At 56.8% G+C, this 25,739-nt stretch overlaps 1 protein-coding gene across 29 annotated transcripts in view; it reads left to right on the forward strand.

Annotated features, from left to right (window-relative positions):
- CACNA1G (calcium voltage-gated channel subunit alpha1 G) overlaps nucleotides 1-25,739 on the forward strand; it is a 66,804-nt gene that overhangs the window by 34,471 nt on the left and 6,594 nt on the right. For 4 of the 29 annotated variants that reach the window (XM_055256855.2, XM_055256836.2, XM_055256839.2 and 1 more), the window contains 19 exons: nucleotides 1,499-1,583; nucleotides 1,667-1,860; nucleotides 4,364-4,795; nucleotides 5,663-5,763; nucleotides 5,989-6,112; nucleotides 7,729-7,797; nucleotides 7,945-8,129; nucleotides 9,073-9,199; nucleotides 10,820-10,945; nucleotides 11,822-11,911; nucleotides 12,755-12,947; nucleotides 14,799-14,852; nucleotides 20,374-20,525; nucleotides 21,281-21,390; nucleotides 22,720-22,853; nucleotides 23,118-23,188; nucleotides 23,307-23,385; nucleotides 23,481-23,602; nucleotides 23,887-24,240. In XM_055256855.2, the coding sequence (XP_055112830.2) occupies nucleotides 1,499-1,583; nucleotides 1,667-1,860; nucleotides 4,364-4,795; nucleotides 5,663-5,763; nucleotides 5,989-6,112; nucleotides 7,729-7,797; nucleotides 7,945-8,129; nucleotides 9,073-9,199; nucleotides 10,820-10,945; nucleotides 11,822-11,911; nucleotides 12,755-12,947; nucleotides 14,799-14,852; nucleotides 20,374-20,525; nucleotides 21,281-21,390; nucleotides 22,720-22,853; nucleotides 23,118-23,188; nucleotides 23,307-23,385; nucleotides 23,481-23,602; nucleotides 23,887-24,240 (2,802 nt within the window). Of the gene's footprint in view, nucleotides 1-1,498; nucleotides 1,584-1,666; nucleotides 1,861-4,363; nucleotides 4,796-5,662; nucleotides 5,764-5,988; nucleotides 6,113-7,728; nucleotides 7,798-7,944; nucleotides 8,130-9,072; nucleotides 9,200-10,819; nucleotides 10,946-11,821; nucleotides 11,912-12,754; nucleotides 12,969-14,798; nucleotides 14,853-20,373; nucleotides 20,526-21,280; nucleotides 21,391-22,719; nucleotides 22,854-23,117; nucleotides 23,189-23,306; nucleotides 23,386-23,480; nucleotides 23,603-23,886; nucleotides 24,241-24,924; nucleotides 25,069-25,739 lie in introns of all 29 variants that reach the window. The other 25 variants (XM_055256831.2, XM_055256834.2, XM_055256832.2 and 22 more) reach the window with 15 other exon arrangements.

Raw genomic sequence — 25,739 nt, forward strand, 5'->3', positions numbered from 1 at the left:
GGTACGCGATCATGAGTCAGCATGCCTCCCGTGCCCCATGCCCCGTGCCCCTCCACTCCGCCTCCATGTCTCTGTGCTCGTGTTCACGCTCCGCTGCTGTGCAACCTGTCATAGCCGTGATGGTCATTGGTGTTGTGAGGTTTGCTTCGATTTTAAGTCCCTTCCCCCTTGAGGACACGGAAGGGAGGCACCTCCTTGCCTCTGGCCCCATCAACCCACCAAGGGCACCATCTCCATCCCTGCCAGACCGGTGGATGGGCCGGAGAAGGAAGGGACTTAGAATCCTCTGTGTGCACGTGTGTGGGGCACCCCGTGTGTGCGTGCCTGTGCTGAGGTCCCGGAGGAGTCCCAGACGTCCGGCTTCAGTGGAGTCAAGATCTGGCCGTAGACCATACTCCCCCATCTCCCACCCCTTCACCCCTTGCCCCAGGCCCCTGTTGGAGACCCCGAAAGCTGCCTCAGCTCAGGACAAGTCCTTGGAGGATGTGGGGATGGGATGTGGCTCTTGCCAAAATGTACCAATATTTTAAATCACCTCTGAGCCTTTGGCCCCTTCATCACCCGGTTGGGTCCAGCTGGCACTCTCAGGGCTGGCTCCCACTCTGGCCCCACGACGAGCCTGTGCTCTGCTGTTCCCTGCCCCAGCACCAGAATTCAGGGCGAAGCCAGCGTTCCTGTGGGACCCCATGGTGCTGCATATCCCGAATAGCCCCCTGGAGATCCCACTTGATAATTAAAGGCCTCGTTAGGGCTGTAAACTGAGTTAGTGAAAATGATCCCCTGAGATGCCAATTACCCAATATTTATGTCCTTATCAAAAGTAGCAATCAAGTATTTTTTAATAACTTCTTAAGGAGAAGTGTGTAATTACTGGGGAACCTACTGACCTGCTAAGAAGAAAGAAAAAACTGTCCCAGAGACAGGGAGAGAGGTAAAAATGGGGCCAGGGAGGGGGCCGGGACTTGGGGAAGATGAAGGGAAGACACCGAGGGACTGAAGTGGCGTCCTCGGGCTGAGCTGTTCTGCCTGGGGTCTTTCAGTTTCCTTCCAGCGTCCTCGAGTCTGAGGCTCAGGGGAGGGAAGCCATGGAGAGAAAGCAAAGGGCCTCCAGTGAACTTATGCAAGAGAGGCTCTAGTGACCACTTCACTCAGGTCCCCAGGTCCCCAGCCCCCTCTGGCCTGTGCCACCTGCCACCTAGCTACCCCTTCTCTCCCCAGCCAGCCTTGGTGACCGTTCAGCCAGGCTGGTTGTGCTGTGGGCTCACATAAGCCGTGGCCTTTTCTGAGGTGTGGCTGGAGAGGCAGAGGTGGTGGGGCCCTGGGCAGCCTTGGGCCCCAAGCCTGGGGCGTCTGGCCTGCGCCGTGCATGTCTCGTGCCGTGGTTGCTGGTTCCTGTGGCCTATATGTGGTGTGTGTGTGTGAAGAGAGGGAGGCCTGGTCCATCCCAACCACCCCAGCCTGTCCCGATCCCTAATGGCCCGCTGCTCCCCTGCCCTAGGGAGATGCCAACAAGTCCGAATCAGAGCCCGATTTCTTCTCACCCAGCCTGGATGGTGATGGGGACAGGAAGAAGTGCTTGGCCCGTGAGTACCTATCCTGGGGTGTGACCTTTGGCCCTGGGCCAGCCCTGAGTGGACTCGGGATCTCTCCCTCTGTCCCTGTGCAGTGGTGTCCCTGGGAGAGCACCCGGAGCTGCGGAAGAGCCTGCTGCCGCCTCTCATCATCCACACGGCCGCCACACCCATGTCGCTGCCCAGGAGCACCAGCACAGGCCTGGGCGAGGCGCTGGGCCCTGCGTCACACCACACCAGCAGCAGCGGGTCGGCCGAGCCTGGGGCAGCCCACGAGATGAAGTCACCGGTAGGGGGTGCATGTGGGTACCCTGATGGTGGGAGATATTCCAAGGAGGACAGGAGGAAGAGAGGATGGAGGCAGGAGGGTCCAAGGGCACAGCCCCTGCCCCATGGGCTGGACGGGGCCTGGGTGTGCCTGGACAAGCCCCTGGGGAGTCCGCGCAGGTAATGCAAGCCAGGGAAGGAGCCCTAGCCTGGGGGCTGAAAACAGGGCCTAAGCTGACCTCTTCTGTACCCCAGCTGAGTGACCTCGGGCAAGATGCCACCACTCCGAGCTGCTTCTGTAAAACGGGGGTGGGGTGTCCATACCTGCTCAAGACCTAATAATAATCATGGCAGACCCTCATCTAGGTACTGATTCTGTGCCAGACACTGTTCTAAACACTACTCTGAAGCATTCTAAATGCATTTAATCCTCACACCAACCCTGGGATGTAGGTACCACAATGATCCCCATTTTACAGAGGGGGCCTGAGCCTCAGATTGCAGAAGGGAATGGCAGAGCCAGCATTTTAATCTGGGAGGCTAGTGTTGGTGCCCATGCTTTCATGATTTTATTTATTTTTAATTTTTTTTAATTTCGCTTTTAATTGACAAATAACTAATTGTGTATATTTATGGGGCACAATGTGATGTTTTGATATATGCATACACTATGGGATGATTACGTCAAGCTAATTAGCATATGCATCACTTCACATACTTATTTTTTTTGTGGCATGAACATTTAAAAATCTACTATCTTAGCAATTTTGAAATAAATATGCATTATATTATTATTGACTATAGCCATCATGCTGTGCGATAAATCTGGAAAATTGATTCCTCCTGTCCAACTGAAACTTTGTATCCTTTGGCTAAGCCCTCCCCATTGGTCCCATCCTTACCCCTCCCAACCCCAGCCTCTGCTAATCACCATTCTACTCTCTACTTCTATGAGTTCAATTTTTTTGGATTTCACATATAAGTGAGATCATATGGTATTTATTTGTCTTTCTGTGCCTTGTGTATTTCACTTACTATAATATCCTCCTGTTCATCCATATTGTCACAAATGGCAGTCTTCTTTTTTAAGGCTGAATAATATTCCACAGTGCATGTATGCCATGTTTTCTTTCTTTCTTTTCCTTTCCACTCTGTCGCCCAGGCTGGAGTGCAGTGGCACGATCTCAGCTCACTGCATGCAACCTCTGCCTCCCAGGTTCAAGTGATTCTTCTGCCTCAGCCTCCTGATTAGCTGGGATTATAGGCATGTGCCACCATGCCCGGCTAATTTTTTGTACTTTTAGTAGAGATGGGGTTTCACCATGTTGGCCAGGCTGGTCTCAAATACCTGGCCTCAAGTGATCCGCCTGCCTTGGCCTCCCAAAGTGCTGGGATTACAGGCATGAGCCACTGTGCCTGGCCTATATTTTCTTTATCCAGTCATCCATTGATGGATACTTAGGTTGATTTCATATATTGGCTATTGTGAATAATGCTGGAATGAAGATGGGAGTGCCCATATCTCGTCCACATACTGATTTCAAATCCTTTGGATAAATACCCAGTGGTAGAATTGCTGGGTCATATGGCAACTCTATTTTTAGGTTTTTGAGGAACCTGCATACCGTTTTCCATAATGGCTGTATTAATTTACATTTCCACCAACAGGGCACAAGGGTTCCCTTTTCTTCAGATCCTCACCAGCGCTTGTTATCTTTCATCATTTTCATAGTAGCCAATCCAACAGGTGTGAGATAACTCATTGTGGTTTTAATTTGCATTTCCCTCGTGATTAGTGACGTTGAGCATTTCTTCATGGACCTGTTGGCCATATGTGTCTCCTTTTTTTTTCTGAGATGGCGTTTCACTCTGTCACCCAGGCTGGAGTGCAACAGTTCACTGCAACTTCCACCTTCCAGGTTCAAGTGATTGTCCTGCCTCAGCCTCCCGAGTAGCTGGGATTACAGGCGTGCGCCACCACGCCCAGCTAATTTTTTGTATTTTTAGTAGAGTTGGGGTTTCACCACATTGGCCAGGCTGGTCTCGAACTCCTGGCCTCAGGTGATCTGCCTGCCTCGGCCTCCCAGTGTGCTGGGATTACAGGTGTGAGCCACTGTGCCCGGCCCTGTGTGTCCTTTTGAGGAATGTCTATTCAGGCCCTTTGCTCACTTTTTAGATTGGGTTGATTTTTTGCTGTTGAGTTGTGTTTCTTCACCCCATTATACATACTGCCACTCAGCTGATGATAACACTTCTCTCACCAACTAAATGAGGAATGAGCTCTATTGCTGCATCTATTTTACAGATGAGGAAACAGATGTACAGAGAGGCTTAATAACTTGCCCCAGGTCACACAGCTGGTTGGGGAGAGCCGGGATCTGAACCCGGGCATCAGAGTGCAGAGCTGCTGCTCACACCCCTACACTTGATGTGATGCCAGTGAGGCTCCCGGGAGACCGGGTGCACATGAGAGGACAGGGCTGCTGGGTCCTGCCTGAGATCACTCCTCTCCTGCTCACCCACAGCCCAGCGCCCGCAGCTCCCCACACAGCCCCTGGAGCGCTGCGAGCAGCTGGACCAGCAGGCGCTCCAGCCGGAACAGCCTCGGCCGCGCCCCCAGCCTGAAGCGGAGAAGCCCAAGTGGGGAGCGGCGGTCCCTGTTGTCGGGAGAAGGCCAGGAGAGCCAGGATGAGGAGGAGAGCTCAGAAGAGGAGCGGGCCAGCCCTGCGGGCAGTGACCGTCACCACAGGGGGTCCCTGGAGCGGGAGGCCAAGAGTTCCTTTGACCTGCCAGACACACTGCAGGTGCCAGGGTTGCATCGCACTGCCAGTGGCCGAGGCTCTGCTTCTGAGCACCAGGACTGCAATGGCAAGTCGGCTTCAGGGCGCCTGGCCCGGGCCCTGCGGCCTGACGACCCCCCACTGGATGGGGATGACGCTGATGACGAGGGCAACCTGGTGAGGCGCCTGTGGGCACAGTGACCCCTCACCCCTGACCTTGAAAGAGGGGGAGCTGTGCCTGGCCCGGCAGGGTATAAGGGAGTTACCATTCCAAGCCCACGGGATATCAAGGGGCACCTGGAAACTGAGCTCCAAACAATCCCTTTTCTCCCTCTGCCTGCCTTGCCAAGCCCCAGATCCTTGTCATGCCTATGCCTGGGGCTGCAGCTCTGCCACCCTTGGTGGATATGAATGATTTTGGGCAGATGTGTATGAATCTTTCATGGCCCTCCCCCTGTGACTCAGAAAGACCCATCGCTCATCTCTCCAAACTGATGTCCCGCATCCCCCTTTCTCATCTCAACCTCATCACAAGCCTTGACTTCCCACTCTATCCATACCCATGTGCCCCTGCCCCAGCCCCTCGCCACCACCATTCCCCCTGGGGATGGGGTGCAGTGACCTCAGGGTTAGCACGTGAAGAGCAGGGCCAGTGTCTCCTCAGCTCAGGTGTGTCTCTGAACAGACAGCTGTGTGGGACCAGTGTCTGATAACTGATGCTGCTTCCCAGCCCAGCAGGGAGGGTAGGCAGGGGGCTGGGCCGGAGGCAGGGGTGGGGAGAGGGGAGAGCGGGGTTGGGGATGCAGGGGAGGAGTGGGAGGAGATGGAGAGGCAAGGGGTCCTCAGGGATGGGGAGGGGGCCTGGTAAGGTTGACAGGGAGGTGAGGAGGTGGCTTTAGGAATAAAGGAAGAGAGGCAGGGCAGAGCTTGGGCCCCAGGTGGGAGAGGGTAGACAAGGCGTGAGGGTCCTGACTCTGCTGAGGAGCCGGGAGCCGGGGAACCTGGAGGCCTGGTCCTGCTCATCCTCCAGTGTTTGTTCTGCAGAGCAAAGGGGAACGGGTCCGCGCGTGGATCCGAGCCCGACTCCCTGCCTGCTGCCTCGAGCGAGACTCCTGGTCAGCCTACATCTTCCCTCCTCAGTCCAGGTAAGTGACAGGGCAGGGGTCTGACCTGTGTCCCGACCTCTTCTTCTCACGGGAAATTACCCCTGGCGATGCTATCAGGGATTTGAGAAGTGGCACCCTGCCTGGGGGTGTGAGCGGGGTGGCCTCAGCTGGTAGGGCTCTGGAGGGGTAGGGGCTGCGGGCGGTGCCTTTCGTTGCCACCTGCCCTGCCTCCCCCTCTCAGCCGTTGCCTCCATGCCTGGGCAGATTCCGCCTCCTTTGTCACCGGATCATCACCCACAAGATGTTCGACCACGTGGTCCTTGTCATCATCTTCCTTAACTGCATCACCATCGCCATGGAGCGCCCCAAAATTGACCCCCACAGCGCTGTGAGTCAGCAACCCCGCTCGGGGCAAGGCCTCTCCTGGGGTTTGCACTCAGGACCAGTGAGGGAGGCGAGGAGGCCACAGTTGCTGACCTGCAAGTCACACAGCAGGGAGCGAGGGGGCCAGGACTCTCCTTTAAGTCTCTCACCAGATCCTGGTCCCCAGGATGCCCCCTGTGTCCTCTCCTGCCTCAGTTTCCCTTCTATGATACACGGACCCAGCTGGGTGCTTCGTCTCACTCCAGGCTATTTCTCATGAGCCAGGGGCTTGTGGGGCACACGTGTGAGTCGGGGAGTGCTGGGGCGGTGCAGGGGCTGTGTGCAGATGGGGGCCTCAGGGGCATGCAGAGTGGCCGCGGAAGCCGTTCTTTGCTCCTGGTGGTCCTTCCAGGTCAAAAACAAGTAGATTTTCAGGGGCCTTAGTGGGGACATGGGTCACTTCTGCTTGGCTGTGAACCTGTCAGTCCTTCTCAGAAGGAGAGCCAGAGGCCCTGGACATACCACCCCAGGGTTGAACCCCTTCAGGGTGGGCCCAGCTGGCCCTGGGAGCTGTCTCTTCCCAGCCTGGCATTGTAGCCCTTCGCTGTTGGCAGCAATTCTGGTTCCAGAAGGATGGGTGGGGGGTGGTTGTGTTTCCCCTCGCGGCATCCTGCACCACTTGCTTAGAGGTGGCTAGGGTTTGCCTCTCATCCCTCCTTGCCATCTCCCACACCATTGTTTAGATTTCAGCGCTGCTGGGGCTTCTGTTTTCCATTAGGGTCGGGGTGGAGGGAGCCTGAGGAACGGAGGGAGCAGCCCAGGACTAGACGGGTGAGAGAGCACCCACACTGGGGACCTCACACCCGGAGTCACAGGGTAAGGCAGGGGCGCTGGCTGCACTCCAGCCTTGGCTGCCTCCCGCCTGAGGCCCTGCTGTAGAGCTCTCTGTCACCATGTCACTGTCTCCTCGTCTCTCTCACCATCTTCCCACTCAGCTTCTCCATCTCCAGCTCTGTCACTGTACCTGCTCCTCTCCTTCCCTCCTCTCTGTGCTCACACCCTGCCTGCCACCTCTCTAGAGATCTGCGCCCGTCTCCTGGCCACCCAGGCAGGGACTCAGTCCACAGATGCCAGGGAACTAGATGGCCTTCCTCCCTGCCCTGCCGCAGCCTGTGCCTGGGGGTGCAGAGTCTGTGTCAGGACCCCAGTTTCCACTGCTGCTGCATTTCTGGGGCGCACAGCAGGAAAGCAAGTGAAGAGGGTGGGATGGGAGGCAGGGGTCAGAGATCAAGTGAGATCCTGCCCCAGTTTTTAAAAGGAACCTGGGAATAGGGCTTAGGACATGGGACGCAGATCACAGCACTGTGGTGCAGATCCTCTCCCCCTCGGGCTAAGTGGCTGTGGGGGTGGGGAGCTCTGGTCACAAACAGGGGTGTGACTGTCCACAGAGCTGCAGGGGAGTTGGGGGCCTGGCACTGGCTCTGTGCGTGTATGAGAGGGGCGTGATCTACATTGTTGTGGAGGTGGGGGTCGTTTTCTGAGTCAGATGTTAGAAGCAGGTTTTGACTTGTGTATGCAGAGCAGACCTGGTCCAAGGGTGGGGGCTTCCTGGCGGGCAACCCCTGCCTCCCTCTCTTGCAGGAGCGCATCTTCCTGACCCTCTCCAATTACATCTTCACCGCAGTCTTTCTGGCTGAAATGACAGTGAAGGTGATGGGGGCTGGTGTTGGTTTGGGCCCTCTGATTCCTGGTGGGGGGTGGAGACGGCTTGGGCTGAGGGTGGGAGCGTCGGCCGCAGCGCAAGGCAGGGCTGAGGCCAGCAGGGAGGGCTGCCAATGACACAGCGGTGGTCCCCAGGTGGTGGCGCTGGGCTGGTGCTTCGGGGAGCAGGCATACCTGCGGAGCAGCTGGAACGTGCTGGACGGGCTGTTGGTGCTCATCTCTGTCATCGACATTCTGGTGTCCATGGTCTCTGACAGTGGCACCAAGATCCTGGGCATGCTGAGGGTGCTGCGGCTGCTGCGGACCCTGCGCCCGCTCAGGTGACTCCCTCCCCAGCACCGGAACACCTCCAACAGGTGGCCCCCTCCACCGGGACGTCTCCCACCACCAGCACTCCCTGCCACGAAACAAAAGCCCGCACAGGCCAGCCTCCCGTCGGTGACCCCCACAGGTGATCCTGTCCCCGCCCCAGACAACACTCAGATTATGGCCGCAGTGATTTCCCTCCACGTGCACACCTGCTTTCCTCCTCTTCAACATGACATATTCCTCAGGGCTGCTGCCCCATGTGATGTAAGGTGACTGCAGCCCTGTGCAGCGCACAGCACAAGGGGCCACGGGCAGGACTCTCAGTCCTCAGGTGCAGCTCTCCCTTGTGTGGCCTCTAGGGGTGACACTCAGCCCCTCCCCGTGAGGTGACAGACTCCTCTTGCTGGCTTTCCCCATCTTCAGGCGCCTGCCAGGGACCACCCCCTGGTGACATTTCTCCTGGTCAGGGATCCACCCTCTCAGGAATCCCTTTCCAATCAGCCAATCACCACCCCCAACTCAGATTTCTTTTTTTTCAATGGGGATGATGTGCGAGCTTCCCTGACTGTGACAGTCCATCTCCCTCTGCCCCTTCCCCTCTCTGCCTGCTCCCCTACAAGTTTATCTCCTGGTGCTTCCAACCCACAATACACTGCATCCCTAGGGAATGCCTCACATGAGTTGAATCGTCCCCACTCCCAGCCCAAACAGGTCATACATTTGACATCCTGGGATGGAGGTGGAGATGTGGGGCATGGGGATCTCTGCCACTTGTTTTGAGAGATTACAATAGGGGTCCTGATGGCAGGGGTCCCGTGAACAGAGGACTGTGTTCTGCCACCAGAGGCCAGGAAGGGACCAGTGGTCAAGGTTGGGGGTGGGGAGCAGGGTCAAGGGACAAGGGAAGGTCTGGGCTGGGGGAAGCCCTATCACCTCCCTCCCTCCCCTCCCCAGGGTGATCAGCCGGGCGCAAGGGCTGAAGCTGGTGGTGGAGACGCTGATGTCCTCACTGAAACCCATCGGCAACATTGTAGTCATCTGCTGTGCCTTCTTCATCATTTTCGGCATCTTGGGGGTGCAGGTGTGTGGGGTTCTGGGGGCCAGCTGTGGGTGAAAGCCTGAGGAGGGCCCTTCACCTTGGCCCCTGGGTCCTATGGCTCAAGCTGCTGTTGCTGCCTTCACTCCAGAAAGGAATAAGCAGGGACGTTTCCCTCCAGGCTCCAGGCCCTTTTACCTCCTGGGCATTTCGAAGAAAAGTGGGAGCCTAGAGGAAGGCCCCAAGGAGAACTGGGGCTGCAGAGAGGCTTCAGGCCATGGGAGCCGCAGGCTGCTGTTCCTGCCCTCTGCACGCACTCCCTGAGCACAGACGCTGGCCCGCGGTCTACTCTGGGATCCCCTCCCTTCCTTCCCGGCTCGAGCACAGTGGGCTGCAGGCCAGGTCTGGGGATCCAGGGCCCAGACAGCTGGGCCAGGTTAGCAGCGTGCTGGCAGGCAGGCGGGTGCAGACCCCAGACGAGGCAGGAAGTGGGGGCTGCTGGGGAAATTTGGCCTTGGGCCCAGGGAGGAGACTTGGCTTCGGAAGAGAAAGAGCCAGAGCTGCCTGCAGGATTCAGTAGACGCCTCAGGGGGCCTGGGAGCCCCACCATCATAGTCTTCCAGGGCCCTTGGCTCCAGCTGTTTCAGCTGCAGGGTAGACAGCTGGCTGTTCAGGCAGTGTGGGAGCCCCTGGGTGGCTACACCCTACCCTCCCTGCCCCCTCCTTCCCTTGGCTTCCTGGGATGCCCACTCTGCCCTGGGTTGGGGGCTGTTCCCTGACTTCCTAGAAATTCTCTTGCCCTAGGGACCAGGCTGGGGTGCATTTACCAAAGCTGTGTGGTGCCTGTCTGTACACCCTCCCCACTCCCACCCAGTGCCCTTCCCCTTCCTCACTTCCCAGCTTCCTTGGGTCAGTAGAGTGAAGCATTTTGAGCCCAGTCCTTCCAGTGGATTTAGGTCTGTTTCGAGCAGTTTGCTCAGGCCCCCTGGTCCTGCCTTCCCTTTTTCACCAGTAGTCATACATAGCCTGGTTTATACTGGAACGAGGGTGAGCTTTCTAATCAGACAGACCTGGGTTCGAGCCCCCTTTCTGCTACCTGCTGGCTATGGGACTTTAGTGAGTGGATTAACTTCTCTGAGCCTCAGTTGTTCTTATCTGTAAAGTGGGGTTGAAGATACCCACTCCCCCACCCAGAGTTGCTGGGAGAATTAAATGCCTAGCTCACTGGTTCTCAAACTTCAGTTTGCATCAGAATCACCGGAACAGCTTGTTAAAAGATCGCTGCTCCCCCACCTCAGAGTGTATGATTCAATAGATCTGGGCTGGGCCTGAGAAGGTGTGTTTCTAGCATGTTCCCAGATGATGCTGGGGACTCCCACTTGGCACACGCCTGGCCTAACCATTGGTGGAAGATGAATGACTGTTACCCGCCTCCACCCTCTCCCACTGCCCGCCCGGATTACCTTTCCTCCCCACTCTTGGAAAGGAAGGGGGTGTCGGCAGGGGAGACTCTTGTCAGTGTTTCCCTGACTTGACTGGCCCCAGAGCAGAGCACCCCACACTCACCCAAAATGTGCCCAGGCTGGTGTTGGGGTGGGACTCAGGAGTCCTGGGCTTCCTGTGGTCACAGCTCACTTTTCTCTGTCTCTGGGAATGTGTATCCAGCTCTTCAAAGGGAAGTTTTTCGTGTGCCAGGGCGAGGATACCAGGAACATCACCAATAAATCGGACTGTGCCGAGGCCAGTTACCGGTGGGTCCGGCACAAGTACAACTTTGACAACCTCGGCCAGGTGAGCCCCAGGCTCAGAGGTGGGGCTGTGGTGAAGGAGGCTGGAGGGGGCACAGGGCCATGCTTAATGATACCTGCTGACTCCAGTGGAGGTGGGCTCCACAAAGAGATGAGCCCTTCACACCCTCTGCTGTCTAACCACCAGCATGTCGCAAAGCCCAGTCCATCCCGCAGTGGCCCAAAAAGTGGGCCCGTGGGGTCTCTAGCCGTCCTTAAAGATGAAGAAACAGAGGCTCAGAGAGGGTAAGGGGCTTGCCCAGGGCCACAGAGCTACATGGTGGAGCAGGAAGCACATGTGGCAGTGGGGGCAGGCAGCCCTGGATGTGAATCCTGTGCAAATCCTGACCCCACCCTTGTCAGCTCAATGACCTGGAGCAGCTGACTTACCAGGGCCTGACTTTCATTAATGGGTGAATGGAGTCATAATAGAATCTCCTGGGAGGTCACAGTAAGGATGCCGTGAGATGATGTGTATATTTCTTTAACATGGTGGAAGGGACGGGTGTATTGTCAAGATAATTCCTTTCCTCACTCCATATTTGCAGAAACAGAAATGTAGAAAATGAAGTTGCTCGCTCAGTTTTGATTCCCAGACCCACCTTGGTTTTGGTTTCTGGATTTCCAGGGTTTTCGTGTCCCTTGTCCTACCTGGCGGAGGGCAGAGGGTGTGGCCATCTCTCAGGGCCCCTCCAGCTGCAGCTCAGCTATGGAACCCTGAGAGGGAGGGCTCTCCTGGAGCCTGGAGTGTGACTCCTGCTTGACCCCTCAAGGGCTGGGGTACTTGGAGCTGATGCAGGAGGCACTTTGGGGGCAGGTGGCAGGTGATTCAGCCACACATCCTAGACTTCAAATGTCTCCTTCTCCTCTTCCCCATCAGGCCCTGATGTCCCTGTTCGTTTTGGCCTCCAAGGATGGTTGGGTGGACATCATGTACGATGGGCTGGATGCTGTGGGCGTGGACCAGCAGGTAGGGATGAGGTGGGCAGGATCCATCTTTGGGCTCAGGTCACTCATCATGTGCTGATTCCAGGACAGAATGAGCAAGGCAGGGTGGCAAAATGCCATGAAAGAAGCATCACATTTTACAGCAGAGGCTGTTGCTGGTAGCCCTGTGGGCCAAATCTGGGCATGTTTTATTGGTCTACAACATGTTTAACATTTTTTGAATTAGTGATGAGTATTTTTAAACTGGTGAATTTGGGCTGTGTGCAGTGGCTCACCCCTGTAATGCCAGTGCATTGGGAGGCCTATAGGCAAGAGGATCACTTGAGGCCAGGAGTTGGAGACCAGCCTGGGCATCATAGCCAGACCCCCAGCTCTACAAAAAATAAACACAATTAGCCAGGCGTGGTGGTATCATCTGGAGTCCCAGCTGAGGTGGGAGGATCTCTTGAGCCCAGGAGTTCGAGGCTGCAATAAGCTGTGATCGCACCACTGCACTCCAGCCTAAGCAATAGAACAAGACTCTGTCTCTCTAAAAAAAGGGAAAAAAAATGGTGAGTTTTAGACAGAAATTCAGATCTGTGTCTACTCAGGAAAAGTCTGAAGATCTGGGAACACTGGGCTTGCATTCCCTCAGGGCAGGAGCCAGCCAGAACAAAGAGGCAGTTTTGGATGGAGAATCTACTCTCTGCTTTACCACAGTCCCTGCCCCTCCCTACTGCTTCACATCAAACCCACACCATTCGTTTCCATCGCCTGTCAGGCGGCCGTAGCTATGTGGGTTCGCAGGAACCCAGGCTGTGGGCAGCTCCTAAGACAGCTTGCCCTCGGGCTGATGCCTCCGCCTGTCCTTCCTGCTCCCCGCCAGCCCATCATGAACCACAACCCCTGGATGCTGCTGTACTTCATCTCGTTCCTGCTCATTGTGGCCTTCTTTGTCCTGAACATGTTTGTGGGTGTGGTGGTGGAGAACTTCCACAAGTGTCGGCAGCACCAGGAGGAAGAGGAGGCCCGGCGGCGGGAGGAGAAGCGCTTACGAAGACTGGAGAGAAAGAGAAGGAGTAAGGAGAAGCAGATGGCTGGTCGGTAGCCTTTCCACCTCTCTCTGGGTCGTGCTTGACCTTGGCCTTGCGACTGCAGGGGGCCAGGCGCTGGGGCCGGGGGCGGGGAGAAGAGGCTCCCACCCCCCTCCTCACCTCCTTCCCCCCCAAGAGCATGTCTGCCTTTAGAGCGAGCATGAAGCAGGCCACTTCAGCCACACGGGTAGGGGGAGCTGTCCCCACCCTGGGGGCTCCCAGGACCTTGGCATCGTCCTCCCCAGATGATGCCAAATGGAGGTTGACACCCAGCCTCCCCGAGCTTGACTCTCAGAGGGGCCTCATTGGCTGCTCCACTGCCCCATGCCAGCATCCAGAGGCCCAGGGTGGGCAGCAAGCCTCTCAACCCTGCACCCACCTAGTGTCTGCAGCTGCCGAGCAAAGCCTCAGCAGAACTCAGTAATGGACAACAGTGTGAAAGAGAACCCAGACACCCCTCCCTCCCTATCTCTAACAAAACTTTCTACCATCATATGTATATGTTTCTGCTAAACTAAAAAAAAAAAAAAAAAAAAGCAAAAACGAAAACAAAAAAAAGAAAACTCCCCTTGGCTTGGGGAAGTTCTGCAATAACCTGGGGCCCTGCAGCCCCTCACCTCCTCACCCGTGCTCCCCAGCATCTCTTGGCATTGGGTGAGTGAAGCCCCCATCCATCCGTCCTCAAGCCCTTATGCCACGGGTTGGCCGAGACTAGGTGAGAAGACAGAGGCCAGGAAGGATGTGAGACACACAGCAGGCGCCCAGGCCCCTTTGTTTCTGGGGCATCCCCAGGTGCGTCTGCACCTGTCTCCCTCTCTCCCGGGCTCCAGGGCTCCCATCTGCCTGGTACGGTGTAATCTCCGCGCCTCTCTCTCTCAGTCACGGCCCACGTCTCCCTAAGTGTCTTTGTGTGTGGGTTTCTCTAAGCCTTTGTGTGTCTGTCTGTGTGTCTCTCTCTGTTTGGGGTGAGGGTTTCCCATGCTCTCTTCACCTTTTCACAAATCGTCTTCCTTCCGCCGATAAGATGGGTGCGGTGGCCTGAGTTTTCCTTTGGTGTGTTCACATGTGAGTACCACCAGATGAGTGAGGGGGTGCCGTGCCCCTGCCTCCCCTCTGCCCTCAGCTCTATCTCCCGCAGCCTGGGAGTGGCACTCTGAGGAGCGGGGAGAGTGTGGGAGTTGCAGACGAGGGTGGAGGTGGGAGGGGGGCTGTGTTCCCTGTGAAGAGCAGGAGCTGCTCCAGGATGTGGGGGAGACACTGGCCTCTGGGCAGCAATGGGAGGTGCCGTTCTCCATGTCCCCCACCCTCACTATCAGCACCCCCCAAGGCCTTCTGCTCAGCTCCGGGTAGGGGTCCAGGCTAGGCTTCCCTGTGGATGTCTGCAGCTGAGCAAGTGCACTGTCCCCCGTGGCCACCGTCCCACTCCTGTTCCATCCTCCCCACCCCCTCTTCGCAGTCGGGCAGATGGAATTCTTTTGGCAGGCGGCACTTGTGGCCCCGGCTGCCCAGCTGGCTCCCCTTCTGGGGTCTGTAGCTGTCTCAGGTGCAGCTGAGGCCACAATGCAGGAGAAGCGGACATCTGTTCCGATGACCGGCTGCCTGCCCCTCCCGGTGCCTCCCTGCCCCGTGACCCTGACCAGCTAGCCACGTTGCTTGTCTTCCTCAAGTGCCCTGTGCCCCCAGCTTCGGGCTGGACATTCAGAGCCAGCCACCCATGCTCAGCGCACCCCACCCATAGGCAGAGTGAGGTGGGAGCTGAGGGGAAGCCGCCCCTGAGGGGCCCTGCCCAGCGCACCTGGTCCGGCCAGTGACCAATGTCGTGTTTCGTTCTTTTAGATCTAATGCTGGACGATGTAATTGCTTCCGGCAGCTCAGCCAGCGCTGCGTCAGGTACTGCGTCTGGGGTGTGGGCTCATGCGCGTGGGGACATGCTCTTCACTCCCTCCCCGTGGCTCATTGATTCTATCCTCTTGGGGTGAAGGGGCGAGGGTCCCTGGGGCCCCCAAGAGGGCAGGGGCTGAAGCGCTGGGCTCTGCAGCATCCCGCAGGCCTGCGCCAAACTGGACGGGAGGCGAGGGCCTGAGGCCTCTCTGCGGACGCCCTTTGGAGAGCCCACCTTCCCAGCAAGGGCTTCCTTGGCCAGCCAAGCTCCCCACCTCCTGCTACCTCTTCCCTCCTGTGCCTCCTCCTTGTAGCTCACCGGTCGATTATTAGAGCTGCAAATCTCTCCTGTCTCCTTTTGTCTGAGGGGAGACTTTGATCCAAGGCAGCAGGATGAGAGGAGCAGAGAGGGGAAGGATTTGTTTTAAAAATGTAACGATGAATAATTGAACAGACTCATTAATAGTCAAGTGATCACAGTGGCTGCGTCATTGCTACAAACAGCAGGAATTGGGAATCAAAGGCCTGAGTTGGCCATGAGCTTCTTCCAAAAAAAGCCAAAGATTTGGGAGTGACTTGGGTCCTTATTTGCAAGAGCCATGTCTCTGGGAAGACCTTCCTGGTCCAGCCCACCCTCCATGGTCCCTCGGTCCCCTGCTCCCCTCTCCCCCACTGGCCCCCAGATGGAGGTGTGGAGGCTCATGGAGTCTGCAGCAGGGCTGTGGGGCCTCATAATACTATGTCTCCAGCTGGTGGTTCCCAAGCTGTTCATCCCCAAGGCCCCCAGTTATCATCTCCTCCAACAGACTTCACACTTTAGAAGGCTGTCTATGAAGTTAAGAGCACTTCAATAATGACTTTCTTTCATCATTTTTACTAATCGGAGGCGCATCTAATTGCTAATCACAGCTTCTGAGTTGCAGAAGCTTACGCACTAAATGATGGCAAAGAAAGACCATTTCATCATTAAATTAGTCTGTGGGGCCTTAACACAGGCAAAGTATAGGGTTTCTTTCAAGCTTTTTGAAGTATTGGAAAGAACATAAGGGCTGGGCGCAGTAGCTCACACCTGTAATCCTAGCACTTTCGGAGGCTGAGGCAGGTGGATCATGAGGTCAGGAGTTTGAGACCAGCCTGGCTAACATGGTGAAACCCCGTCTCTACTAAAAATACAAAAATTAGCCGGGCGTGGTGGCACACACCTGTAATCCCAGCTACTCGGGAGGCTGAGGCAGGAGAATCGCTTCAACCCGGGAGGCGGAGGTTACAGTGAGCCGAGATCGCGCCACTGCCCTCCAGCCTAGGTGACAGAGCGAGACTCTATTTCAAAAAAAAAAAGAAAAGAAAAAAGAGAGTGAGAACATAAGGACCCCCATGGCTGCTGCAGGCTTGGAACTTCAGTCTGGGAACCACTGGCTCCACTTTCCCCACTCCCCTGGAAGCTAGAATCAGGCAGATGCTGCCCTGGGGATGTTGGGCGTCATGATCTATGGGGCCTCAGGGACCCACCCAAGAGAGAACCCCTGAACCTCCATTGAGTAGGTCATCCCTGAGGCCCTCCGTGCTATGGCCCCGTGATGCTAAGCAGTGGTGTTTGGCATTGAGAGACTGCCTCTCTGGGGCTCAGGAGTCTCTGGCTGGTTTGTGTCTGGATTGCCAGGGTCCCCACATCTCTGCATCAGGCTGTCTTGCAAATTCCTGACTTGTTAGGGGTTGAGGGGAGGGAGGGAAGAAGTGGCCTTCAGCTTTTCCCTTACGGGCCCACCTGGTCTGTAGACTGAAGTGTGCACACTTTCACACTCACCCCAAAACATCCTAGCACAGGGCTGGCCCACAGAGACTTTTCCACCTTGGGTGTTATCCCAGAAATCAACATATGCAGACTCTCATGGCCCCTAAGACATGACTCGCCCACTCAGTGCTAAACACTCTCGTGACCCTTGCACTGCACTCCCATTCTGGGTACCTTCTGCTGTGTTCCTGAAGTGGATAGACCCCACTGTATCCTGGGGTGGCACACGCAGGCCTGTACCCCACTGTATCCTGGGGTGGCACACGCAGGCCTGTACCCCACTGTATCCTGGGGTGGCACACGCAGGCCTGTACTCCACTGTATCCTGGGGTGGCACACGCAGGCCTGTACACCAGTGGCTGTTTATGAGGACTCAGAGACTCTGTACAAGGGCTCAGATCATCCCATATCCCACTTCCTAGGACCTGGAGTTTTGCGTGGCCTGTGCCAGAGCTTTTCCAACTTCCATGTGCATACGAATCACCTGGAAAGCATAAACACAGATTGCTGGGCCTTACCCCAGCGGTTCTCCTACAGCGGTGCAGATGCACTGATCTACCCACCAGAGGGATGGGGACAGAGTCAAATGCAGTCCAGGGCTGCTGGGAATCAAACACGTGCACCACACCTCCCTGCTAGCACTCCTGTCCTGGTGCTGCTCCCAGCAGGAGGGGGAGAGCCAGACCCTAGGGAAAGGCAGAAGAGCAGAGCCTGATTATCAGGGGAATGGGCCTGACCAGAGGCCTGGGTCCACTCCGGCTTCCCAGATGGAGGGAGGGACCGGGGCTGCTGGGTCATCAGGCTGCCCCACGGGACGGCTAAGCCTCCAACACCAGCTCCACTCTCCTTGGCCACCTGCGGCATCGACCTCCACTCACTCACCCTCTTTCCTTCCACCAGGCCGGGACCCAGTGATCAGGCCTGGCCACGGCAGCTGAAGGTGTGGCCTCTGCCGTGGGGGGCCTGCGTCCTTGGGAGTGACCCCTGTCTTCCGCCTACTCATTGCCACTCCCCTTTGCAAACCCTCCGCCCTGGCCATGCCTTGGGCTCCCCATGACTCCTACTAACTCACTGTGCCTGTTGCCTTGCAGCCCTCCTTCTGCACCCCTCCTCCCTCCCTGCCCCTAACTGGGGGCCTGGGCCGCCCTAGATATGCCCTTCCCCCCACTGTCTGACTCTGGTATTTTCTCCACCTAAGGCAGCTCATCCTGGTGGGAGGCAGGGAGGTGGTGCCACAGCTACTAATGCATCAGTGACCACAGGTCCAGGCTCCTCCTGGGCTACGGTTGGAGCTCTCAAAGCAGCAGGCTTGCCCAAGCCTCCTCCCACGGGCTTTCTATTTCTTCCCCACACCCGGGTGCTTGCCTGCAGAGCCGAGGTCCAGAGAGCAGCAAAGGAGGGTGGCATCGCTAGGCCCCAACTGTGGAGGCCTTTGGGCAGACCATCCAGGGGTGTCCTCTGGGCCAAAGCCTCAAAGCCTTGTGTCTGTACCCACCTGGCAACTGGCGAGGGACTCAGGCTGGAAGTTCGGGTCCAGCTCGGTCATGCCTCGTAGCTAGCTGAATGACTCACTTTTTGCCTGGCTTCATCCTCTCCCTCTGAAAAACAAAGGGGTTGCCCGAGGAGATGCTGATCAGATTGGCCTGGTACTCTTCGGACCTGCGCTCTAATGGGGGATTTCTGGCAGCCTCAGCACCTGCCGTCTGGGGTAGGGGCCAGGGTGGAGGGGCGTTTGTACGGACCTCAGGGGCCAGGACCTGTCTATAAGCAGATGCCCTGCCTCAGTCCTCCTTCCCCGCCTTCCTTCTGGGCCTCTTGGGGGAGGGTCCCGGCTGAATTGAAGCCCACCCACCCCACAGACTCCTAGCGCAAGGCCAGAGTTGGTGGGAGCAGCTGCTCCATTTGGCCTGGAACTGCCTACAGAGTCAGGCTGGGGTGACGGGGAGAGGGGGCAACTCTCCCAGCCTCTCCTCTACATTGTCTCAGCTAATAATGGGGCTAATAAGGAGCCGCTTTTTCTAACCTAATTGTATTCAAACATTTTAGTTAATTCTCCATTCATATTTTAGCATAATGGGATCGGGTGCTCTCGGCATTTATGGAGATTAATGCAGAGAAAACGTTCCGGCTGCTCGGGCAATGCAGGGCGACTAGCGCCCTCTGGTTCTTGTGGTACTCAAGGAAGGAAGGAAGAGGCCCGGCCCACCCGGCCCACCCTCCACCATCACAGTGTGGATGACCCGTAGCCTCCTGTCCTCCCTTGCCCCAGGCTCTCTAGCCCCACACTCTTGGGGCTCTGTTCTCGAACAAACAGAGCCACAGTTGGCTGGCCGATCTCTGAAAACAGGAAGATGGCCTCATGCACGCCTAAGGCGCAGCTGAGTGCCGGGGACTGTCTGCTCCGTGGTCATCCACACCTCAAGGCCGATGCTGGAGAGTGGCCAGGTGGGCCCAGAGCATGGCAGCCCACGAGGCTGGATGTGCAATACCTGGGTGCTCTTCTTCCTTCAGCCTCGGGTGGGGGCCCACCCCAGGCCGCTCCTTGCCTCAGTTTACCTCTCTGTTCAATGGTCCTATGCATGGGAAAGGACAGTTACATCTGAGCTGGCCTGGGCCCAAAGCTTCCTGCTGCCCCTAAGCCAGCTGCCCCTGGCTCAGGCCTCAGAGGCGGCAGCCCTCACTGGCTGGCTTCCCCCTAGACCTCCTGAGATGGGGAAGGGCTGTCTGGGACCTGAGGCTGCCACACACCTCCCCGTGAAAAGCCTCTTCCTTCTTTGTGGCTTCGTGGGAGACCAATCTGTCAACCTCCTCTCGAGAACATGTGCCCCAACTTGGCCTGGCCCTTCCTCAGCACCTGGAAGAGGGCCCCTCTGAAATCTCCTGCCCCCAGATTTATTCTGCCTCCTTGGCAGCCCAACCTTCTGGCTCCGTGATTTTCATAACTAAGTGGTTCACTAATTACGAGAGAAATATTATGCCTCTGACAGATCTCAGACAGTGCTTCCAGCCCGGCCTGCAGTCTAAGGCTGCCCAAACACCCAGGAGCAGGCTGGGCAGTGCCTCATTAGAAACTGGGTGAGTCCAACAGGTGGGACCCTCCCAGCTTGAGTCTGGGATGGAGCAGAGCCCCAAGGCCTCCCCTCTCGCCCTCACTGACATGAGGGTGCAGGAGGCCCGGGCCCTGCCCTCTGGAGGCCCTCTGGGTGGGTCAGTGCAGCCAGCCAAGAAGATGTCCAGTTTCCAACCTCCGGTTTTATCTCCAAATCCCAGCTCTGTGTAATCTCCTCTGCTCCCCGGAGGGGCTGAGCTTGGTGAAGGAGCAAAAGCCTTTGCCTCCCCGTTAATGGATCGTCCTCTGAGCCTGAGGAAACCAGTTGTTTTTCATCGTATCGATCTGGCCTTGCTGTGGAACACTGAGTTGAGGGTGTTATGAGGGGCTGGTGGATTTTGGAGGCTGCCTAGGGGAGGGGGCTCACCTGGCGTCTAATGTAGGTGGGGGGCTCTGCATGTCCTGATCCATCCTGCCCTCAACTGCGGCCAGTACAACAGATGCTTGGAGGGGGACACGCCCAGACGGCTGCCCCCACCAAGGGGCAGCGTGGGGAGGGCGAGGATGGTGATGATTATGGAATGTTTCAGTTCTGGCGTTAGAGGCTGGTGGCTGGGAGGGACTGGGGGTGGAGGGGTGCGGGGGGCAGGGTCCTGACGCTTGCTGCACTCTTCCCCCTGCCCCATCAGAAGCCCAGTGCAAACCTTACTACTCCGACTACTCCCGCTTCCGGCTCCTCGTCCACCACTTGTGCACCAGCCACTACCTGGATCTCTTCATCACAGGTGTCATCGGGCTGAACGTGGTCACCATGGCCATGGAGCACTACCAGCAGCCCCAGGTAGGAGCGAGTGGACCAGCCATCTGGCCTCCCCACCTCCAGCTGCGGAACCTCTGGGCAAGGTTAACACAGCCTGAGCCAGGGCACCTCTGTGCCAAGCAAGTGCTAGGCACACTACATGGGTTCCTCTTGTGCCCCTTGGAGGTGGGTATCATCTTTGTTTTATAGATGAGGACACCGAGGCTCAGAGATGTTAGTTGATGTGGCCAAGGTCACACAGAAAGGGAGTGGAGGACCTGGTTTCTTCATGCAGCAAATGTTGAGCGTCTACTATGAGCTGTGCTCTGGATCTTTGAGGGTAAAAAGGCAGATGGATGCCTGCCCTTCTGGAGTTGAGATTCTAGTGAACGTCCAGCTCCAAAGCTCACCTGTGACCTTGCCACTTCTCCAGTCAGCCTCCCTTGGCTGCCTTGTCCAGCCCTCGGTTTCCCCATCCATCCAATGAGGGGGTTGAATTTGTAATGCACAAGGCCCCTTCCAGTCCTGGCATGCTGTGTCATCTAGTACATTCTCATGTGATCTCCTCACCATCTCCCAAGGAGAAAGATCCTTTAGCATAAGGTTGATTCATTCATGTGAATAAGTACCCTACTCCCTTCCGGGGTGGTGGCTAGTGGCCAGCCATCATGGCGGGAACAGAGAAGACAGGTCTCGTTAGAGTTCTGCCTCTCAGACCTGGGCGGTATGATGGAGGGGGCGTTAAGCCCCAGCCCTGGGCCTTAAAGGACCCTGTATCTTGCCCCCATCCCTGCCAGATTCTGGATGAGGCTCTGAAGATCTGCAACTACATCTTCACTGTCATCTTTGTCTTGGAGTCAGTTTTCAAACTTGTGGCCTTTGGTTTCCGTCGGTTCTTCCAGGACAGGTAACGGAGAAGAGGGGGGTCTCGGGGACTTGCGTAGAGATAGAAAGGAATGAGTCTCTTGGGGAAATACCCAGGAAGACATAGTGTCTAAGACCTTTCTTAATTCCTGAGGTTCAGCCGCCACCCTGTGGCCGATGTAGGGGACTAGGGACCATCCAGGACCAGGAGATGGGAAGGCATGGAGAGAATTTGACAAGACAGGGCCTGGGGTATGCTGGCAGCTAGAAATCAATGTGACCTAGCCTGGGGCTTAAGAGCACAGAGCCTGGAGCCAGACTGCCTGAACTGGACTTGAATCCTGGTCTCACCACTTAGTAGCTGGTGGCCTTGGGTAAGTTACTTAACCTCTCTATGCCTCAGTTTCCTCATTTGTAAAATGAGAGAAAATAATAGTATCCACATCACAGGGCTGTGAGATTATGAATTCCTATTTGGTTTTGAGGGTGTGTTTTGTTTTGTTTTGTTTTGCTTTGTTTCTGATGCCCAGGCTGGAGTGCAGCAGCTCAGTCATGGCTCACAGCAGCCTTGACCTCCTGAACTCAAGCTGTCCTTTCACCTCAGTCTCCCGAGTAGCTGGGACTACAGGCACCCACTGCCACACGCAGCTAATTATTTTTTATTTTTATTTTTGGTAGAGACAGGGTCTCACTATGTTGCACAGGCTGTTCTCGAACTCCTGAGCTCAAGTGATCCTCCCACCTCAACCTCCCAAAGTGCTGGGACTGCAGGTGTGAGTTCCTATTTGTAAAGCCCTTAAAAGTGCCTGGTGCATTGGGAGGCCGAGGCGGGCAGATCACGAGGTCAGGAGATCGAGACCACGGTGAAACCCCGTCTCTATTAAAAAATACAAAAAAAAAAAATTAGCCGGGCGCGGTGGCGGGCGCCTGTAGTCCCAGCTACTCGGAGGCTGAGGCAGGAGAATGGCGTGAACCCGGGAGGCGGAGCTTGCAGTGAGCCGAGATTGCGCCACTGCACTCCAGCCCGGGCGACAGAGCGAGACTCTGTCTCAAAAAAAAAAAAAAAAAAAAAAAAAAAAAAAAAAAAAAGTGCCTGGTGCATAGTGAACACCATGTAAGTGCTAAATTAAAAAAAAAAAAAGCAAATGAATACAAATGAAAGGCAGAGGGTTTTGAGCTAAAGTCCTAGTCCTACTCATGCCACCAGTTGGCTGTGTGGCCTTAGATAAGCCACGCCTATTCTCTGTGGGATGGGAGGCTGGACCCGCTGATGTCTGCCCTCCTTTCCAGCCCTGTCTTTCTGTGCCACGTCTGCCCCCTCCTCCAGGAACCCCCTCCCCCAACTCAGGGAGCTGTATTCTGGGCTTTCCAGGTGGAACCAGCTGGACCTCGCCATTGTGCTGCTGTCCATCATGGGCATCACGCTAGAGGAAATCGAGGTCAACGCCTCGCTGCCCATCAACCCCACCATCATCCGCATCATGAGGGTGCTGCGCATTGCCCGAGGTTGGTGCCCAGCCCGCGCACCTGCCCTCCTAGGGTGACCAGCACAGGGAGAGAGAGCAAGGGTCGGCTTTGTGGCTGGCCAAGGCCTGGGTGGCTGTGGGTTCCCATGGGTCTTTCTCCCAGCTTCTGCCAAGGGAGGCTGGGGACAGGGCTGAGGGCGGGGATGCCATCCCAGCAACCCCAGTCCAGCCCTGGCCCTGACTCTGCCAGCTGTCTGGCCAGGGACCCACAGGGGCCAGCTCATGACGTTGTCCTATTCTGCAGTGCTGAAGCTGCTGAAGATGGCTGTGGGCATGCGGGCGCTGCTGGATACGGTGATGCAGGCCCTGCCCCAGGTAGCCGGAAGGTGGGGGGCCTCTGGGGAGGGGGAGGTGCTTTTCAGAGGGAAGGGGCTCAGAGAAGCTGACTGGGAGACCCAGCAGCATCGTTTCTATTTCTTCTCCTCTTTTCCAGGTGGGGAACCTGGGACTTCTCTTCATGTTGTTGTTTTTCATCTTTGCAGCTCTGGGCGTGGAGCTCTTTGGAGACCTAGGTGAGTTGGGGTAGGGGAGGGTGGAGGAGCCAGGGCTGGAGACCAGGGGGTTCCTGGACTAACGTGGGCCTCTACCCCTTTCCCTCCTCCCCCAGAGTGTGACGAGACACACCCTTGTGAGGGCCTGGGCCGGCATGCCACCTTTCGGAATTTTGGCATGGCCTTCCTAACCCTCTTCCGAGTCTCCACAGGTGACAACTGGAACGGCATTATGAAGGTAAGGGCCCAGGGTTGGCCTAGGCTCCAGGGAGGCAGCCCCACTTCCTGAGCTAGGATTCCTTGGGAAGATGAATTGGCCACAAATGAAAGCATGTGACCTTCTCTCCCCCGTGCTAGAACACTCTGGAACCCCCTCTCCCAGGAACATGCTCTGACTCCCACTTGTAGTGCTCCTCTGCCCCCAAACACTCCCTCCTCCTCCCCTTCCTTCCCATCCTCCAAAGCTCTGTGACACCAACCACTGTCCTCCCCAGCCTCACCCCTCTATTCCACCCTCCCCAGGACACCCTCCGGGACTGTGACCAGGAGTCCACCTGCTACAACACGGTCATCTCGCCTATCTACTTTGTGTCCTTCGTGCTGACGGCCCAGTTCGTGCTAGTCAACGTGGTGATCGCCGTGCTGATGAAGCACCTGGAGGAGAGCAACAAGGAGGCCAAGGAGGAGGCCGAACTGGAGGCTGAGCTGGAGCTGGAGATGAAGACCCTCAGCCCCCAGCCCCACTCGCCACTGGGCAGCCCCTTCTTCTGGCCTGGGGTCGAGGGCCCCGACAGCCCCGACAGCCCCAAACCTGGGGCTCTGCACCCAGCGGCCCATGCAAGATCAGCCTCCCACTTTTCCCTGGAGCACCCCACGGTGAGCAGACACCCACCCCAGCCATGAGAGGAGCTGGGGCAGGAGAAGGGTGTGGAGGGTGGCGGGCGGGAGCCAAGCGGGCAGCACGCAAACCCTAGGGCTCCTCCTGGAGCCTCCCGCCCTCCGTCCTGGATGCTGAGCGAGCAGTCACTGCCCCTCCCCAGCGATGGCTGCCCACACTCACTCCACAGGGCCACCCCAGCAGACGGGCCAGCTTAGCCATGCCCTGCTCCTCCAGCCTGGTCTGGCCTCCCCTTCCTGACTCATAGGTTCAAGGCTAAGTTTTCTGTTTCCTTCTTGTTTCTTTCTTACCCTTACCCGACTGCCAAATCTCTTTCCTACCCCCCCTTTAACCTGCCTGATTCTCTTCCATCTCTCCATCCTTTTATCTTCTCTTTACCCTTTACCTCTCTCTCTCTCTATCCCCCCGCCGTGGGCTCATTTTCCATCTCCCATCTCTCCTTCTTCCTCCGCCTTCCCTCTTCCCCACCCGCTCCTGTCTCTTTGTTGCTGTGTGTGTGTGTGTTTGTGTGTGTTTTTGTGTGTGTGCATGTGTGTTGTCTGGGTGTCACCTCTTTCTCCCCCTGTGTCTCTCGTCAATCCCCTTCCACGACACTTCCCATCACTGACCTCTGACCCCCGCTCCCCTGCCTCTCCGGCTCCCCTTATGGGCTGGCTCCCCAGGACAGGCAGCTGTTTGACACCATATCCCTGCTGATCCAGGGCTCCCTGGAGTGGGAGCTGAAGCTGATGGACGAGCTGGCAGGCCCAGGGGGCCAGCCCTCTGCCTTCCCTTGTGCCTCCAGCCTGGGAGGCTCCGACCCACAGGTTACTGTGCCCCTGTGCTGTGCCCTCTCCCCTGACCGCGCTGGGCTGTGCCACACTGTGCCGTGCTTCTGGGGAAGTTGGGAGTGTTCCTGCCCACTGGGTGTCTGTAGAAAGTGAAGCCTCAGGGCCTCAGTTGAGTGCAAGAAGCAGTCAGGGGTTCTTCTAGGCTGAGTTCACCTCCTGAAAAGAGCTGGAAGGCAGGGCTGCTGAGATTGCCCCTCTGATGAGAAGAGTGTGTGGAGGAAGAGCTTGGGGAGGGGACAGGGGATTTGTAAGAATCTGGAAGAGAAAAGGGGGGATGGGGCAGAAGATAAGTTAGCAGTGGGACCTTAGGGGGTGGAGGGAAGGAGGTATCAGATCCAGGGAGGAAGGCCTCCGGAGACAGTGTAGGTGGCCAGGGAGCCCTCTGCCAAGCTGCAGTCTGTCTATCCACTCGTGTCCAGCACACACTTGCCAGTCGTCAGTTTGGTGGCTTTTTAAGCCATGGAGCCCACTGGGCATGGTGAGTGCTGTCAGGAGCCGCTGATTTCTGTCCTGAGAGAGATAGAAGGCTCCAGCTGGGAGTGGATTTTGAGAACTTGGTGTGAAATAGGACTTGGCTTCCTGCCCAAGCCCGGCCCCTTCCCACAGCGCCACATGGCCCTCTCCCCCAGTCCCATCTAATTCCAGGT

This window comes from Symphalangus syndactylus, chromosome 20, assembly GCF_028878055.3.
Source record: "Symphalangus syndactylus isolate Jambi chromosome 20, NHGRI_mSymSyn1-v2.1_pri, whole genome shotgun sequence".
NCBI lineage: Eukaryota > Metazoa > Chordata > Mammalia > Primates > Hylobatidae > Symphalangus > Symphalangus syndactylus.